This window comes from Peromyscus maniculatus, chromosome 12 (assembly GCF_049852395.1).
Source record: "Peromyscus maniculatus bairdii isolate BWxNUB_F1_BW_parent chromosome 12, HU_Pman_BW_mat_3.1, whole genome shotgun sequence".
NCBI lineage: Eukaryota > Metazoa > Chordata > Mammalia > Rodentia > Cricetidae > Peromyscus > Peromyscus maniculatus.
In genome coordinates, this window is record NC_134863.1 from 84,112,092 (window position 1) to 84,131,580 (window position 19,489).

The 19,489-nt window shown below is 43.0% G+C and overlaps 1 protein-coding gene across 15 annotated transcripts in view; it reads left to right on the forward strand.

The window, feature by feature from the left end:
- Window positions 1-19,489, forward strand: part of Ttc3 (tetratricopeptide repeat domain 3) — a 110,752-nt gene that overhangs the window by 76,258 nt on the left and 15,005 nt on the right. For 13 of the 15 annotated variants that reach the window (XM_076549266.1, XM_076549263.1, XM_076549265.1 and 10 more), the window contains 9 exons: window positions 1,758-1,804; window positions 2,972-3,028; window positions 4,569-4,639; window positions 8,728-8,892; window positions 11,073-12,114; window positions 13,290-13,355; window positions 16,155-16,304; window positions 17,981-18,114; window positions 18,706-18,774. In XM_076549266.1, the coding sequence (XP_076405381.1) occupies window positions 1,758-1,804; window positions 2,972-3,028; window positions 4,569-4,639; window positions 8,728-8,892; window positions 11,073-12,114; window positions 13,290-13,355; window positions 16,155-16,304; window positions 17,981-18,114; window positions 18,706-18,774 (1,801 nt within the window). The remainder of the gene's footprint in view (window positions 1-1,757; window positions 1,805-2,971; window positions 3,029-4,568; window positions 4,640-8,727; window positions 8,893-11,072; window positions 12,115-13,289; window positions 13,356-16,154; window positions 16,305-17,980; window positions 18,115-18,705; window positions 18,775-19,489) is intronic. The other 2 variants (XM_076549261.1, XM_015999840.3) reach the window with 1 other exon arrangement.

Below are 19,489 nucleotides of genomic sequence, written 5' to 3' on the forward strand. Positions count from 1 at the left end.
TTCAGGCCTTGTAATAGCAAAGCAGAGCTGTTACAATAGCTCACAAACGTGCCGCACAAGACCAGCAGCACGGGTCCGTCTCGTGTGCACTGACACACGTAGTACACCAGGCTGCCTGTGGCTGTGCCTGTCGTCACGGAGGAGAAGACTATCCAGTTTCTGGCCATCTTACCAAGTCTGACAGCTCTACCTCCCTTTCTCACCTGAGAAATATTTTAGTTTTATCTCGTTAAAACTTTTCAAAATCCATTGGTCTTGTGTATCAGGATATTTAGTATCTTTACTGGTGCAAGACAGCTGGCAGCCTGGACAGTCACCTAATGTTTCTCAGCATTGTTGGTGCATTCAAATTGGCTACAGGCCTAGAGTATTTGACAGACCATTTTCAGAAGCAGGAATTCTGAAAGACCATCTTACCCTGTCTTGACAGAATACAGTGGTCGCTTTCCTTGTGTCCCGCTTGTCCAGAAAGGACAGCATTGCATTTGTACTGTCAGCCATCAGGGCAAGGGTAGTTCTTTGCCCAGTAGGCCATTTTGTGCCAATAAGACAAACTTCCAAGTGGAAATGTCTTAGAAGCCCAACATTCTCTCAGGATCAAATTGGTGCAGCCAGGAGCAATTGTGTCTCACGTCAACAGAATTCTAAGTTATTTAAATGCCATATTCTCTAGGTCTATGAAGTGTTTGAAGATTACCTGTCCATCTGACCTATGTATCTGTAAATCTGGATGACCTAACTAACGTAACTATAGAGATGACAGGCATAGGTGACTTGAACAGGCGTGTATACTTCAATATGGAATTTTATACAGATAACCAAAAGCCCCTTAAAAGAATCACTTTCCAGATGGTCTCATTTATATTGGCTAACACATTGCTGTATATCTAAATTTTAATCAAGAAACTTAGAATCAGTCTTGACTCTTTTTTGTTACTACTGTTACAACTACTTTGTCCCCAGTCCATATAAACTTTATCTTTGATCTGTCCTTTCCTGTTCATCTCAGTTCTGTAGGCCAAAACCTTCATTATGTTTTCCATGACCAGATTATTACAGTAGTCATGGCACTGGCACCTGCATTTCTAAGCCTATGGTATTGCCTCCCGGTAACTCTTGTGGAAACCGTAACTATTCCGTGTGGGAGGCATTGGCGTGATGTTGCCTACGTGTTACAGTCCTGTCATCATTCCCTGTGCCATCTAAGCACTTCCTTCACTGGCATGACCAGACGTTTCCCTGCATCCGACATGGCTACACTGTTCTCTAGCCATCATTTCGAGTTGCCTGTTCACTTCAAGGCTGACCTATATATCCTGTCCTCCTTAGAGCCCTCCCTGGTCCTCCGTGGGCTTCTTCCCAAAGCCTTACTCATCTTTCAGCTTCGTTGTTGCTCTGTTTCATCGTGGTGTCTGTAACGCTGAATTACAGGGTTGTCTGTCCTTTCTTTTCTTTGGGTAGTAGACCACAAACTCACCAGCACCAGGCGTCTTTGTGTTCCCGACTCCCGGCATAGATGGCATCAAATAGGCACTCAAGATACGCTGCTTGGATTGGAGCTTGCGCGTCTCTGGTTGGTTTCTCATTGAGTCAGTGGTCTAGCTCTTGGTTTTTAAACTCAGTTGTGTCAGAGCCAGGTGAAGAAAGAACGCAGGCCGTGCTGACAGTCCCGGGGTGCTTCTGTGAGGCTTTAGTGTGAGATTAAAACAAAACTGCAGATGCCTGAGTCACCGCACACACTTGTGTTCTTCCCGCAGACAGCCGATGCACCGTGCTACGGAAGCAAGACAGTGATGAAGTGCCGGTAAGTTCTCCACTCTCCGGGTTTTCTTCTGTTAGACAGCGGAGCAGAGGAGAAGCCAGGCCAGTGCTTATTGACTTCATGGGTAACATCTAGGCCCAAACAGAGGACTCACCGTTAGAGGGGCCGGAAATGTTGTTCAGTTGGTAAAGAGGTGCCCAGCGTGCACAAAGACTTGAGTTGCATCTCCAGCAGTGCGTAACTGGGAACGGAGGCACAGGCCTGTAATTCCAGCACTCAGAATATAGAAACAGGAGGACCCAATGTTCAAGGGCATCCTCAGCTACATAGTGAGTTCAAAGCCAGGCTAGACTTCATGAGACCCTGTCTCGACAGTCTTCATAATCTTCAGGTTAATAAATGTTCATTTTAGAAAGAGGTAAGGAAACGTTTTTGAGTCAAGAAAGATGATAGCAGCTGGGCAGTGGTGGTGCACACCTTTAATCCCAGCACTTGGGAGGCAGAGGCAGAGGCAGGTGGATCTCCGTGAGTTTGAGGCCAGCCTGGTCTACAGAGAGAGATCCAGGACGGGCACCAAAACTACACAGAGAAACCCTGTCTTGGAAAACTTAAAAAAAAAAAAAAGAACGAGGATAGCGTCTGGTCTAGAAGGAGCACAAGGAACCTTGCTCCCAGGAGCCATGTTGCTGTGAACTGAGGTCGTGCAGAGCGGCCTCTCCTCACCGACTGTGACTGCCTTTTACGGTCTCTGTAGTGAGGAGAAAAAGTCATTTTTGCCAGTGCTGAGGATCATCGCTCCTTGAAAAGTGTCTTAACTTCTCTGATCGATGGGTCTTGCCAAGTGTGGAAACACAGCGAGCAAACCTATGGGAGTGAATGCAGTTTTACTCACTAGTGAAAGGAGTCTGTAAAATGCTGTCATCGTGTACATCAGAATTCCCCAAAATCGGGTTGGTTCTTTGAGATAACATAAGCCTGTTGAAATCAGGGTTAAAGGGTTGGAGCAACTTGGTTTTAGTTATAACATGAAGTGTCATTACACTTGTCTCGGTAGCTCTCGGAGTGACGCACTCCAGTGTGTGCACCCCACCCCAGTGACACACTGTACATTTAATGTATGACTAGTGTAGGAAGTGGATGTGGTGGTTTCCGTTGAGATTTAAAATTCTACTATTGGAGGATTCATTGACGTTCTTTTTCATTTTTTAGTTTGGTTGTATCAAAGTAAAAAACAAAGGCAAGAAAAAGAAGCCAAAAGATTCCAAGGTAAGGAGCGTCTTCTGCAGTGATTCTTCAGTCTCCAGTAACTGAGTGGAGTGTGTTAGTGAGAACAGGCTGAAGCCCCTTGTCTGAGACTCCATGAAGGTGACATGGAACCGAGTGGGCAGGGAGGCTCTGGGGTCAGAGAGGTGCCCAGCCTAACTGGGGTACTCTACCAGCAAGACACTGGAAAATAGCTGGTGAAGATACCTGATGACAACCTGTGGCCTACGCACACACACACACAGACACACACACACACAGACACACACACACACACACACACCACACCCCACAGATTTCATGCACTTACAGAAAAAAGTTAACAGCTCTTTAGCTGATACATGCTTACTAAAAGACCACTTGACTGAGTGTTACGAACAGATAAGAAAGAATATTTATTTTATAGTATTTAGACCTTCTGTGAAAGTTCTTTCTGCTCGGATGTTGATCTAAAGTAGTCAGTGATAATTCAGCATCCGAATGACCTTAGGATTGCCATCATCCTTTTCTTCCCCTCTCTTCAGCCCCAAGCCCAGGACCCAGAAGAGCATTCGTGATTTCACATTTGAGGGGAGGGCTGGTGGGAGACGGGTAAGAATGAGTGAGCAAGTGCTAGAGAGGGTCCAAGCACCTGGAGTTTCCGCACAACTAAGACTGGCAGCTTTGATGAAAATGGATATTTTAACTACCTTAAGTTAGTCACATTTTTTTGAACATCGGACACTACCCTAAGTTTTAATTTTCAATCTATTTCTGGCTGTTAAAATTTATTATGCTATATTCTCTTTTTTCTTTTTTTTTTTTTTTTTTTTTTTTTTTTTTTGATTTTTTGATTTTTGATTTTTCGAGACAGGTTTTCTTTGTGTAGCTTTGCGCCTTCCCTGGAACTCGCTTTGGAGACCAGGCTGGCCTCGAACTCACAGAGATCCGCCTGGCTCTGCCTCCCGTGTGCTGGGATTAAAGGCGTGCGCCACCACCACCCAGCTATGCTATATTCTCTTGATAAGAAAATTTGAGTAGGTTCTTCATTATTCACAGTTGGCATGTATGTGTTTATGTAAATTCTCATTAATTTCAAAGTTGAGTTTTTTTCTTCCATGGAATTTTAGAGTGAAATAGTGTCTTTTTTTTTTTTTTTTTTTTTTTTTGGTTTTTTTTTTTTTTTTTTTTTTGGTTTTTCGAGACAGGGTTTCTCTGTGTAGCTTTGCGCCTTTCCTGGGACTCACTTGGTAGCCCAGGCTGGCCTCGAACTCGCAGAGGTCCGCCTGGCTCTGCCTCCCAAGTGCTGGGATTAAAGGCGTGCGCCACCACCGCCCGGCTTTTTTTTTTTTTTTTTTTTTGTTTTTCGAGACAGGGTTTCTCTTGTGTAGCTTTGCGCCTTTCCTGGAACTCACTTGGTAGCCCAGGCTGGCCTCAAACTCAGAGATCCGCCTGTCTCTGCCTCCCGAGTGCTGGGATTAAAGGCGTGCGCCACCACCGCCCGGCGAATCTCATCATTTTTAAGATGAGAATATTATTCTCGCTTTTCTTTCTTTTAAACCAGCCAATGTTAGTGGGATCTGGACCGACATCGGTAACAGCCAGTACTGAGACTGTCACTCCCGAAGACCATAAGTAAGTACACGGTAGTAGTTTACCCAGTATAACGCAAACGTTTGTACTTCTTCTAACAGTCATGCCAGCCCACTGCAGACTTGCGTTTCCTTCCGTCCTCCCTCCCTCCCTCCCTCCCTCCCTCCCTCCCTCCCTCCCCCTCTTAGAGATAAGAACCCATTATGATAATCCATATTGAGTTAATGTCATGGCTATAAAAATTACAGCCTTAAGAATTTATTCAAGCTGTATTAAAGTCAGGAATAGGGGAGGAGAGACTAGGGTAAAATAATTACTGAGACAGAGAAATCCAGAATGTGTGATATGAATGTGTGAAAATGTGCAAACCCATTATCTGGAGAATTAATGGGGCTGAGTTGGTAGAGTGCTTTCTGTGTGACGAAGCATGAAGACATCTTTAAAGTGGAGATTGTTTTAATTTGAACTAATAAGAAAGAACCTGTCACGGTTTATTTGGGTTGTCAAGACAAAATACCCTAAAATGAAGTGCTTAAAAACTATAGAAGTCTGAGCTGGAAGAATGGCTCGTGGTTAAGAGCTCTTGTTGCTCTTGCAGAGGACCCGGGTTTGATTCCCAGCACCCACATGGTGGCTCAACAACTATCCATACTCCAGTTCCAAGGGAGCTGAAGCCCTCTCCTCACTTCTGAGGGCACTAGGCACACACTTTGTGCACATATGTATGCCAGCAAAAACATTAATATACATAAATAAATCTTTTAAAATTAATACATTAAAAAACAAGAAACCTCCCAGTACTTGGGAGGGAGAGGCTGGCAGATACCTGTGAGTTCCAGGCCAGCCTGGTCTACAGGACAATCCTGGAACTCATACTGTTCAAGAAACCCTGTCTTGAAAAAAAAAAAAACAACCCAGAAATTTACCGAAACAGTATACCCCAAACTGAATAGCTTACAAATAATGAAGCATTCCTCACAGTTCTGGAGCCTGAAGTCTAGTTTCAAAGAGGCCGCCTACTTCCTGGTACATACATGAATGGTATCGTCTTCCTGAATTCCCTCTTATATATTTTCCTAAACTTAATGCAAGCACAAATTCTGTTCTAAGGTGTACGTCCTCATGACCTGATCACTTCAAAAGGCCCGCCATCCAGACACCGTCACGTTGGTGATTCAGTTTCAACCTAAGAATTTGATAGCGGGGCGTCGCACAGGACCATTTAGATCGTGACATGACCTTTACTGAAACTGACATTTACCAGTCTCTACTCCAGGTCTCTAGACACAGAACTCATTCAACCCACCCGTCTGCCACGGGACAGGTAGTGTGACTGTGTCCGTGTGAATAGTTATGGAGACTGGCCTAGTAGAATGGAGTTACTTACCCAAGTGTGAAAAGCTGGCACATAACAGACCCGGTATTTAAACTGCACATTCTGACTTGGAAGCCCACATTCAAGCTGTTACGTCTTCCTAGAATGTTAAGAATCTAAAGCAGACTCTAAGCCTAAAAAGGCCCTTCAAAGAGGGAAGATAAAGTACTGAAGGAAAAAAAGAAAGGCTGATTCTGGCAAGGATGGAAATACTACAGAAAACAATTGCAGAAACAGGCTAGGTAGAACAATGATGGGTCTGGTCTTCACCTAGAGTGGCAGTCCGACTCACTTAGGCTTAAGTGTTGATGTACGCTTACTTCCTGAGCCAAACTGTATACAGCTTTATTAAAGATACTTCTCATGAACAGTCACTGTGTTTCAGGAAGGACATTATATAACTTTCAAACCCCTTCTAGGAGAGCCTACCAAAATCGGAAAGCCATTGTGAAACCCACGGAGTGAACTGTACATGGTAGTCTTAGCTCTCAGGAAGCTGAATTTGAAGCTAGATTGAGCTACAATGAAGTAAGTTCAAGGTCATCCTGAGGTACATAGTCAGACTCTGTTTTATAGACACATACACACACACACACACACACACACACACACACACACACACACACACACACACACACACACCAGCAGAGTTCTCATTACATGCTCTAGATAGGGAAAGGCTCGCAGGACTTCTCGTGAGTCAAGCTTGAAAATGAAGAGAAAACAGAATGATGAGTCTGAAAATCTACAGTCTGGAAAAAGAGCTACTGCTGTTTCAGGATGACCATCTGGATGTCACTGCAAGGTCCCCATTGCCTGACATACAGGCAAAACTAATTTTGTGGAATCAGGTCCCGAGAGGCCTCTGGCTTTAAGGGAGTTTGTGTTTTTTCATGCCAAGGAAGCTGCACCAAGGTGGCTGGCTACATTTGTCAGTATGGAGAATCACGGTCTCCTAGAACTGTCAAGGAAAAGTAAAGTGTTTTCGTCCACACCCATCCAACTTTGGGGACATTCTATTAGTGACATACACTCTTTCTTATATTAACAGCATGGCTTTATGCCTTGTAAACACCAGCCAGGAGTGCTGATGCACACCTTTAATCCCAGTTCTCAGAGGCCAGCCAGGGCTACACAGAGAGATCTGTCTCAAAAAACAAAAAACAAAACAATTTAAAGTAAATTTTAAAAAGCCTTGTTAAAGCCTTGTGTGGTGGTAGTGCATACCTACCTAGCCGAGCTTAGTGGACTAAGGCAAGACTGCCTGAAGTGTGAGGTCCATCTGCGCTGCAAAAAAGATCCTGTTTCAGGAGCAAAAGCTTTTGATAAATACTTTAAACTGTACAGCCACTGAAATACTGTAACAACAATGTCCACACTTCCTTGGCCTCTCCAGTCTGTTTCTGCAGTTCTGTTTTCTAGTCACCAGCTTTTCTTTTTCCATCAGGGCCTCTCTTCTTGCAGGCATCACTTTAGGCTCAGGCTGTGGCTTTTGGAGGAGCCAAGTTCTCTGTGGCTGTTCCTTACCTTGGCCCTGTCTCCTTTTGCATCCCCTTCAGCCTGGCTTGAGCACAGAGGTGGTCACTGCAAGGTGCAGGCCCTGAATTCCCATCAGTGTTGGTTCTGGGCTTGCTTCCTCCTGTTCTTCAGGACATTGCTACACACTTTTGTTTTCTTTTTATTTTTTGAGACAGGATTTTACTGTGTAGCCTTGGCTGTCCTGGAACTCACAGAGATCCCCCTGCCTCTGCCTCCTGCATGCTGGGATTAAAGGCGTGCGCCGCCGCCGCCACCACCACCTGGCTTGTGGGTTACATACATTTTAAAGAAATGTTTGCTATTAGTACCTTTAATTTTGTTAACCTTCCCTAAGTGAGTAGCAGTTATAATTTTAAATCTGCATTTGTCTCTAACTCTTCAATGAGTTTGAATTAATGCAGCATTGATTTTGTTTGTTTTCATTGAGACAGGGTCTTTCTATATAGTCCTGCCTGTCCTGGAACTTGCTATACATAGTGAAATAGCTTTGAAGTCAGAGAGATTCCCCTGCCTCTGCCTCCTGAGTGCTGGGATTAAATCTGTGAGCCACCATGCCCAGCCTTGATTTTTCTGCTACAAATATGGAGTTTGAAAATAATTGTGCTCTTAGTAAGTAGAAGAGTTTGCTCAGAACATAAGCTGCAGTGTGTCCTGACGGTAGTTATCGGTTTATTTGTTTGTCAGTGTTTTGTCTGTGCACTGCTGGTATCTACCTATGTGTCTGCACCGCTGGTGCCTGCGGCCATCAGATCCCCTGGACCCTTTGTTAGGGATGGTTGTAACTCACCATGTCCTCTGCAACATCAACAAGTGCTCTTAGCCGCTGAACCAACTCTCCAGCCTGTTAATTGTAGCTTTTCTTTCCTTTTTTTTTTTTTTTTTTTTTTTAAATAGAGTTTTTCTGTGTAGCTTTGGAGCCTGTCCTGGAACTCAATTTGTAGACTACTAGGCTGTCCTCGAACTCACAGAATTCACTTGGCTCTGCCTCCTGAGTGCTGGGATTAAAGGCGTGCGCCACCACTGCCCAGCTGTAGCTTTTCTATATTAAATTCTCTGGTAATAAATATTTGTAGCACAAAACTGAGATTATTAATTTTATTTTATTTTAGTTACGCATTTTTCTATAGGTTATTTTATTTCCCCGTGCTCTAGTGTCTTCGCCTGCAATTAAATATTCCTTCCCAAAACTTTATTCACAAAATTGTCTGTAACCCAGCAGGCGCAGTTCAGATTCTGCAGGCCCATTTGCAGTGCCTGACCACCTTCGGCAAGACGTCGAAGAATTTGAAGCTCTTTATGACCAGCACAGCAGCGAGTATGTTGTCCGGAATAAGAAGCTGTGGGACATTAACCCCAAACAGAAATGTTCGACTCTGTATGAGTAAGTAGCTTAGCATTCCTACAGCTCCCTGAAGAGGCTGCCAAGGAAGGATCCAGGCTGCTTGATTGTGACTCTTACGTTTGTCAACATGTTTACCACTTGGTTCACCTCTGGGGAGCATGTGTCCAGAACTTTTGCCATGTACTTCACAAAGTTTATTGAGGGTTTTTAATGACTAAATTTAGAGTCCAGATCATAATTGGTTTGTCAGTTTGAGCTGCTGCTGCTGATGATAGTTTTTGCTTTTAAAACTCCTGTAAGGACTGGTAAACCAGGCTGTCAGCCATGAGCTTGGGGGTTTTGAGACAGTATCTCACCATGTAGCTCAGCAGGCCTTTCTTACAACCCTCCTGCCTTTGCCTCCAGACACCAGGATTGCGGGTGTGTGGGACCCCTACCAGTCAGCCACAGTCTGTAATTGTGAATCCCAAGGTTCTCCCTGCACAGAGAACACCGTCAGTTATTCTGTCTTGTCCTCCCACTGACAGGCTGTTGGTCCTCTCAGAGTTGCCATCACAGGTTAACGTAGCTTGGAGAAGTGTTGTCCTTTTCTTGAGAAAGGATCCCTGTGTACCGCTACAACCTCAGCTCAGATGTGACTGTTGAGCTGCAGTGATAGAAAACCTGCATCCGTGTGCCTCTGCCTTGTGTTGGTGACGAAAGAGAAACGTGCTTTTCTTCTTAAAGAACTTCTGTCGTGGGTTACTTTAGGATTGAAACTATGATGGGAAATTTAACAGTTAAGTGTGACTGATGTAAACAACCTAGTATAGAGTCCAGAAAACTAAGAAATGCCAGGCCATTTTGAGCTTCACATTAGTAAGTTTCATAGTAGTTGAGCCTCTTTTAAGAAATTTGGATAAAAATCTGGTGAACAGTTAATGCAAAAGCTAACTATTCCAAAAACCCGTTATTCATCCACAGTGTCATCTTTTCTTTACTTCACTCCATCCATCATTATTGTGAGTCTATTTAAACAGTCCTAGGACCGCTTCAGGAAGTTCTTTTCTTCAGTTGAAATACTGAGCAATCTTGTTAAGAGAACTCTTGGGTGGCAATTTAGAAAGAGCTACAAAATTAGATTGATATTTCTTAAAAAATGGTATAATTTGCTTCAGGCTTTTATAAACCAAAGCTAAAGAGTTTCACTTTCAGTAATCCTTTGAGTATTTCTACTACAACTGGGAAGAAGTTAAATAAATTTATGAGAAGAATTAAGCTGATTTGTTTTAGATAGAATTTATATCTTACTATACTAGAAACAGACATTATAGGAAGATATATCATATATATGTAGTTCTCTGTATTTCAGGAGGAAGCATATAACAGCTTGAGAAAGTGTTCTGTTTCATTGATCAGTGTGTGACTGAAAACAAAGATTGAACTCCCACATATGAGAAGAGTAGAAAAATGTCAGAAATACTGAGATTGTTACTACTAATTAACTTTTTCTAGACTTCAACTTTTCACCTAAAAAAAGAGAAAGTTGACCTCATTTTACTGGTCTCTTCAATTTCTAACATTTTATGATTTAGATAGTTTAACCAAATTGTTTCTAATATAGTTTTTCCTAATCACCCTTTAGTGGTATTAGCCAAGATTTATTCATCATATAAAATTGTGTAGCCTGCAGCGCAGCAGAAGAGCTAAAGTGATGTTCTTGGGTTGCAGTCTGTTACGAATAAATGACATTCTAGAAAACAGATCATGAGCATAAACAAAATGGGGTTTTCAGAGGAGCCGTCCTTTGCAATGCCCTCCCTGTCCTCCCCCTTGTGCTGGCCGTCACCTCACTGGCATCCTGTGAGTCCCTCTGCAAACACTGCAGATTGTGACAGCTTGCACACCAGGCAGCCGGCGTTGACAGCGCGGGTATGTTGGCTTTATCAGTATCACTTTTCACACTGCCATATGCAGTGTGCTCATTCCTTTGCCTCTGGTTAAATGCAGGAATATCTGTTGGTTTCACATCTAAGGCTTTGAAGGGGTCATAATGGGAGAGCATAAAATTCTCCAAACTCAGCAAAAATGGAAATGGGCATAAGCCTGTGGTCTGCTGTTCTTCAGTTCTTTCCTCTCTCCTGAAGAGCCATGCTAACACTGGTGTGTGCCCTGTTGATAGGAAAAGCAAACCTAGTCCTTTCTTGCAGTAACTCAATGTAAATACTGTTTTTTCCAAGTTACTTCTCTCAGTTGTTGGAAGAGCATGGCCCCTTGGACCTGAATGACAAGGTGTTCTCTGAAGAGGATGAGTTCTTCCCTGAAGAAACTCGACAGATGCTAGAGAAAGCAGGCGGTTTGAAGTCTTTCCTCCTGGGATGTCCTCGGTTTGTTGTGATAGACAACTGTATTGCATTGAGAAAAGTTGCCTCAAGACTCAAGAAAAAGAGAAAGAAGAAAAACATTAAAACTAAAGTTGAAGAAATTTCAAAAACAGGAGAATATTTACGAGTTAAACTACCACTAAATCCAGCGGCTAGAGAATTTAAACCAGATGTCAAGTCCGCCCCAGTGTGTGAGGATGTCAAGTCTGCACCAGGACCTGCTGAGTCCCCAAGACCAGCTCCCGAGGACCTGAAGCCCCAGCTGGACTCGGACAGCTCTTGTGGCTCAGCTTCTGAGGACAGCAGACTGGACGTGGCCTCTTCTGACTCGCCCCCACCACTCTCGGAGGATGTGCATCGCAGACCAGCTTCCTCTCCTTCCCCCACACCAGCTCCTGAAGATGCCAAGCCAACATACTGGACTCAATCCCACGTGGTCACAGGATTCTGCACATACCTTCCTTTCCAAGGATTTGACATCACGCAGTCGAGGCCTGCATACATCAACGTGGTACCAAACCTGTCCCAGTTTGCTGGCATCTACACACCTTTGGCCAGCATTTCCTCTGAATATGCCATGCAGAGATCCATGCCAGTGGTGCCATCTTTTGTAACCAGCGACAGAGCAGATAAAAACGCCACTGCATATTTCGAGAGTCATAATTTGAATACTGGGAGCGACTGTGGTGACCAGATTGCCTCTGACATGCAGATCCTTGAGGATTCTTTGGGAGTATCTGTGCAGTCCCAGGGCAGCCCATCTGACCTCGATACAGCTCTGAGTGAGCCTGACAGAAACAGCAGGCGTGGTGGGAGTCCCGACAGCCAGTGCGAAGAGTCTCTGGAAAGTACCAGCAAAGCAACAGACACTCCCCCTTCAGCAGTGCTTGGCATCCAGGTAAGGCTCAAAGGAAAGGATATTTAAAAGAATCATGTTCATTGTCTGTGTGTGTGTGTGTGTGTGTGTGTGTGTGTGTGTGTGCGCGCGCGCGCGCGCGCGCGCGCGCTAGTGTAGGTGCACACATGCCACAGCGCGTATGTTCACATTAAAGGACAACTTTAAAGAGTCAGTTCTCTCATCCCTGTTCCCCTGCAAAGTTCTACACTGATAAGAAATAAGGTAATAGAGTCATCAGCAGGAGGAGCCAGAACATCACTTTGATGATTAATAAAGAAAAGAGGAAGGAGTTTGTGGCTCCCTCGTGGGGACACACACACACTGCTGACTACAATAGCGTTATCTGTCACATTGGCTTATGCAGCATTCACAGCACAATCAGAATAGAGGCCCCCAGTTCGAGCTGACTGCCTCCCAGAACTCACTGTATGTACTGCCAGCTCCCCTGAGAGTCTGAGAGTGTGGCTCAGTGTAAGAGAACTTGTTCGGCATGTGCAGAGCCCTGGGTTCCAGGCCAGTCACGTAATAAGTAATGAATACATAAGAAAAAGGGAAGAATCTGGGCTGCATGTGCCCAGGCTCTGCTAGACCAGGAGGTGGGAATGAGAGCTGTAAAGGAGACCACCAGATGGAGAGAAATGAGTGGTTTGTCTAAGTGCTTTCCTGACAAGCATGCAGACAGATCAGGTTCTCTGTAGTTGTCCTTTGGTGTGAATTCACTAGAGTCCTCATTGAGTTGTGCCCGCCTTTACGCTTTCTGCTTTCTCGCAAGCTTTGGAGAAGAAAAATGTTAATATTACTGAGCTAGTATTAATTTTGGTTATATTATATATAATGTTTTCCTAGTAAAATTTTTATGTGAAGAAATATCTAAATTGAAAAAAATATCCTTAGAAACATTGTGGGCATGTTTTTTTTTTTTTTTTTTTTTTTTTTTGGTTTTTCGAGACAGGGTTTCTCTGTGTAGCTTTGCGCCTTTCCTGGAACTCACTTGGTAGCCCAGGCTGGCCTCGAACTCACAGAGATCCGCCTGCCTCTGCCTCCTGAGTGCTGGGATTAAAGGCGTGTGCCACCACCGCCCGGCGTGGGCATGTTTTAAACTGTTTATCCAGTGGCCTTAATTCACTGGTATAGCTGATATCAAATGGAGTTTTAAGCAATTGTTTTGTCCCTAGGTGTCGAGGAGCGTGGTGCATCAGGAAGTCAACACTGAGCCTTATGTACCTTTTGAGACACAGCAGGTGAGTCAGAAATATACTAAATCGTTCACGTATTTCATTTTTTATTAACATATATATGAACTGGAGCCAGTTAATCTTAAAGTTACTGTGGAATAAGCTTTAGACTACAAAAAAAAACCCCACAAAAATAAACAACAAAACTTTTTTTGTTGAAATTTGAGAGGAAGAAGCTAAGAAAAAAGTTAGTTTTGTTTCCCTTCGAGTGATAATTCAAAGGATAAAGGCTTTCTTTTAACTGGTGTGTGAGCATGTATTAATGTGTGAATGAGGTTATTCACATGAACGACACAAGAATGGGTCAGTTATCTTGTTTCAACATCACTAGTAATTAATATTGTTCTAGAAATATTAACTAATAAAATTAGGTATGAGAAAGAAAAAAAGGAGGTATAAGTATCATTATTTACAGAAAATAAGATCAAAATAATTGAAAGGTTATTACATACAAGATACTTGACATATACTAAGACCAGCTTACTAAGAGAAAATACCTTTGTTTTGTTTTTGTTTTTTCCAGACAGGGTTTCTCAGTCTAGTTTTGAGGCTTGTCCTGGAACTCGCTCTGTAGACCAGGCTGGCCTCGAACTCACAGAGATCTGCCTGTCTCTGCCTCCCGAGTGCTGGGACTGAGCCACCACTGCCCAGCCTACTGTGCTGTTCTTGAACACTGAAGCAGCTGAGGTTGAGCAGACAGAAATGTGTTGCTGTCTGAGCAAGACCTTCATAGCTGCATAAACTGAAGAGCCTTTAAATTATTTTAAGTGTATGTTACTAGAGATTATGAGAAATTGAAAATCAGCTGCACTCATCTCACCCATGCTAAGTTTTTTGGTTTTTTTAATTAATTAGTAATTAATTAATTAATTAATTAATTTAGAGATAGGGTGTTTCTATGTAGCCTTGGCTCACCTGGAACTCAGTATGTAGACCAGGCTGGCCTTAGATTCATAGACACCCACTGCCTCTGCCTCCTCAGTGCTAAGATTGAAGGTGTGCCCCACCATACCCAGCCCAGGCTAATATTTTGGTGTGCAGCCTTACTTGATCATTTACATATAGTTAAGTGATATCTTGTAAATGGGATTTGCATTCTTCTGTTCTTACCTGTTAGAGAACTGCAACTTGTTTGCTTATTTCTTTACAAGAATATGTGGCAATTTGATGTCTCAATTGTTGAACACATAGAATGTGTCTGCTTTTTATGTAGACAGTGCTTGAGTAAAACTGGTCTCTGTTTAACACAGTGTATACTTAGTAGATGGACTGTTGTTAATTCTTATTTTTAACTTAGCCCTAAATCAGGTAGGCTCTGTCATGCAGTAAATCAGTCAGTATTAGGAATATTCACAAATGCTGTGTTAAATTAGTTCTCAGTTTCAAGACTGAGATAAGTCAAGGTGACTGGTGGCTTTTCAACCATTGAATCCTCGACTACTATTTTTTTTCTGGGACTTAGAGAAGTTGCCACACATCTCTCACCCTTGGTTTTCTAATCTATAAAAGGCAAAATTTATGTATTTCTTATGAAAAATGTGATTAATTTTAAATATAATAAATAAAGCTGCCGTTTAGTGTCCCAGCTGTCTCTGTTGGTGACTGGGATGTAGAAGTAAAAGTACCATATTCACTGTGATTCTTTTGCCAAATTGAGAATAAAATGGAGATAATTGAAGTCTTCACGGTCTTGCTTGTCTGTCACAGTAGGTGTGACAGTTTGACTTACCATAGTGCTAATTCTCAGTCTGGGCAGACATAGACTGAGGCCCTGCGGACTGACACTGTTTGGTCTCCTTACGCTGGCTGTAATTCAGTGTTGTGTAATTTTGATGACTTGATTCCTTGCCTTTCAGTTGCGCAGTGCTCGGGTACCGGGGAGGGGCGAGTAAGTTGTTCAGGATGGCTCCGGTTTGTGCCACTGGGATCCATGCTGCAGCAGGACTGCCCCGGGAGGGCGGTGCTCTGCTCCCCCGGGAGGGCGGTGCTCTGCTCCCCCGGGAGGGCGGTGCTCTGCTCCTCGGAGGCTCCCATACCCCACAGCACTTTCCTCAGACAGCAGCACTCCTAGCTGAGTGAGGAGAGTCTTTTGAAAAGCACACACAGAATGTTGTTTGTTGTTGATCAACATTTCATAGGACAGTATTCCATCTTGCTTTTCTGTTTGTTTTGATTTTAAGCTAATCCATGGTAGATAACAGAAAGCAATTCACTGGTAACAATTTAATTTGTCTTTTTAAAGTTACCAGCAACTTACCATTTGAAACACTTAAGAGTAATAGCAACGCTAATCTAATCTACTTACTTGCCTTTGAAATATGTATATGTGCAACCTTTAAAACCCTAACAATAGTTCCTGATGTTATTTATAGAAATAACATTCAAATCAAATTCTGATCTAATATTATGCCCTTAGGAAACGAATTTTCAGAACTAATTATAGTTTACAGATTGAAGTTTTATTACAAATTTCAGTAGCAAAATAATAATGTTAAAAAGAACTGGCTCTTCCAGGAGGCAGTGACAACATTTACCTTTAATCCCAGAGGCAGGTGGATTTCTCTGAGTTCGAGGCCAGCCTGGTCTACAAAGCAAGTTCCAGGACAGTCAGGACTGTACAGAGAAACCCTGTTTCAAAAAAAAAAAAAAGTCTGGCTCTTCTGAACAGTATTTAGAGGTTTTACTTTCTGGATTATTACATTCCCCATATAAATGGGAATAAATACATCACCCTCCCTTGAGACAGTTCAGAAGACCTCACAAACTTTAAACAGCTGTTAACTGCTGCCTCTGGTTTACTCGTAGGGGGACCTTTCCCAGACTGAAAAGGAGTACTGCGTGTTAAGGGACCAGCTTAAGGCAGCGGTGGAGAACTATGAGCAGATCACACTCAGGAGCTCAGAAGAGACCAGGGACCTGGAAGAGAAGCTCAAGAGGAACGTAGAAGAGAACGAGGTGACCTGTCCGACTCTGCGTGATTCCGTGTGGTAGGAGGGATGCGAGGGCAGTGTTTGTTGTGTGGTGTTCAGCCTTACACACTGCTTGTGAGAAGAGGACTGTGAGTACAAGCAGCACATGAACTCGGTAGTAATTTCGTTGGCAGACTATATGCGTGTGCGCGCGCCAACAAACATGGTTATAATTCTTTCTCCTTTGTTAACTGATCTCTTGGAGGTGCCTTTGCCAAGTAGGTTCTCAGGCCTAGCATGACCTTGTGCTTGCACATAATCTACCTTTCAAGACCCTAGGTCCAAGGTGAGCATTGACTCAGTGTGAACAGAGTTGGCTTGGCTTCCAGTTGCACAGCAAACTGACTCCCGTTGATGGTGGAAGTAGAAGTGACCATGTACAGCACAGGAGCTTATAAATGTGGTGGGCATGGGGTCATCTGAGTCATAGTGATGACATGGCGTGTTGGGAATCTGCAAGGTGTTATTAGCAAGGGAAATGTGGACAAACACCCCCCTCCCCAGCCTGAGGGGAGCCACAGAACTTCTGTGCTTCTGCTGCTTTGGAAGAGAGAGTCTATGCATCACATCCATCTAGACCAGTCGCTCTCACAGGAACTTGACTACTTAGCAGGTTCATCTCTATAGCATCGAAATCCTTGGTGTCTAAGGCTGAAGAAGGAAGAAATGGCCTCTTCGTTCATATCATTTTTTAGTTGAAGTCTATTACTTCCTATTATATCTGTGTAGGTTTATTATAGGGTGTGTTGTTCTTTCTGAGAGAGAAAGCCCCATGTTTCTGTAGCTAATCCTTGATCTCAGCATGTTCTGATCCTAAGCAGGAAGTTTAGGGTCAGAAGCTCAATTAAGAACTAAGAAATTAAAGTCTTTCCCTAGCAAATAGGAGTACAGAATTTCATTAAGCAGGTGTTGATAGTTTCGGAATTTGAGACTGGGCACTATTTAACTTATTTTTAGTTTTTTAAATAATGCTTGGATTCTCTGGTGCACTTCAATTATTAGAAACAGTCAATTATGCAATGTTTCACTTGTGGCTGGTATTTTATTTACAAAGGTACCCTACCCAGATACTTTGCACCCCCTGAGTGGATGATCCTTCGCAAGTGACTGAAAGCGTTTTTCAGATATTTCAAAAAGCAGCAACTACATAAGGGAGCTGAGAAATTGGTCTGGGAATGGCATTGACTCTTACCCTCCAGGGGAAGGGAATTAGCATTGCCTCGAGAGTTTCTCTGCCATATTGCCTGGACTTCAGACAGATATTCTGTCCGCCGGATGCCTTTAATGATCAGTCAGAGGTGTCACATTTGTATTTCTAGAAGCAAACAAGAACTGTTTGACTTGCTATCTAAAACATGTGCAGGTTACTTCTAAGTTAGGGAGCTGTGTAGATGAAGACTGAAGTGTGAATCCCGTGGGTACACGAGGTTCTCCAGAGGACTTCCTGTAGCCAGTGCCCTCAGTGATTAAATATGGCTGGGCTGTGTTTGCTGAATCCGGGGCTGCAAGTGGTCACGTGCCCGCCCCAGGGGGCCAGCTCCCCTGAGTTTGAGTTATTGCGAATGCTAGGACACTGTCACTGTTCTAGGCTGCCAGGGTTTTATTTTTCCTCCCAAAAAAGTATTGCCATGATTATTCAAGTATTTTCTAAAATGCTTTTAGATCTCAAAGACAGAATTAGACTGGTTCCTCCAAGATTTGGACAGAGAAGTTAAAAAATGGCAACAAGAGAAAAAAGAAATCCAAGAAAGATTAAAGGCCCTGAAGAAAAAAATTAAGAAGGTTACCAGTGAAATGTAAGTAACAGTTGAAGAATAGTGTTAATGTTTTAATATTCTGGGGTTTCTGATTCTTGTCAGATTCTTTATATTTAATGTCAAATGTATATATATCAATTAAAAAAACCTTTATAGATATTGTTTTCACAGTTGTTTACATCATTTAAAAAGCATCCATTGAAAAATTCTTTCACCTAAAACTTTGTCCAAACTGGCATGTTTTCAGATCAGTTATATAAAAGTGAGGGAAGCCTGGAACTGAGTCAACAAAGGCCCAGTTGCCTTTAAGATTGAACATCACTGTGAACATTCTTACTGCATATGCCATGCTGGCTGGCTTATTTATTAATGAATTTCCTTACTTTGAGATGGTCTCATCTCACTGTATAACCCAGGACCTCCTTTAGAAGTGCTCCTGAAGAGGTGGGATTCTGAGCATGTGCATTCATGGAAACAATAAGGAAAACTTGCTCTGAGCAGCACCGCATGGCAGCAGTAGCTGGGCAGTCGAGTTCACGGGGAGCCTTTATTGATGTGGGTGCCGTTCACTGTGTGGAGTTGTAGTGAGAAAACCTGAAAGGTAATTAGGTTTTGTAACTGCTTTTATAGGCCTGCCCAGAAAATTGATGACTTGGATAAGGAATTCGGATCATATCTGGACCAGTCCCCGGAAATCAGGCAAACCAACTTTTAATTATTCTTAACATCTTTCACTACAATCTCACTAGACTCTTAAGTGTATCATTGCTTATCTGTCTCTTAAATAATTCTCAAGGTTTGAATATGTATATATTCCAGGTTTCTACTTCTATCTCCCATTGTCACTATAAAAATGCCTCAATGTATTGCTATCATTGACTCCTTTTCTTTCCTTTTTCCTGAAGTAGGGTCTCACTCTGTAGACCAGGCTGGCCTAGAACTCACTCTGTAGACCAGGCTGGCCTCGAACTCACAGAGTTCCGCCTGCCTCTGCCTCCCAAGTGCTGGGATTATAGGCATGTGTCACCTTTCCTGGCTCTCTTTTTTTTTTTCTTAATTAACTTCAACTATAAATGTATTTGAAGTACTCTTCTGAGCGGGAGTGTGGCTCAGTAGTGGAAACACCTTTTGTGCACTTGAGACACTAGTCCCAGCATGGGGTTGTCATGTATTGCTGTTATCACACTTTGTCTAACAGTTTTCATCGTGAACCTGTAGTTCCCTTTTTGTCCTTATTAATGGACATTGTGTTGTTATGTACACAACCAGGGCTCACCGATCAGTTGTATTTTGCTTTACTTTGTTTAATGCCATTTTGCATAACCTTTTCTGTTCCCATCGTCTTCGATGGAACAGGAAATCACAGTAAGCAAAACAATGCAGACCTACAAGAGACAGGAACAGTGTTTCCTTT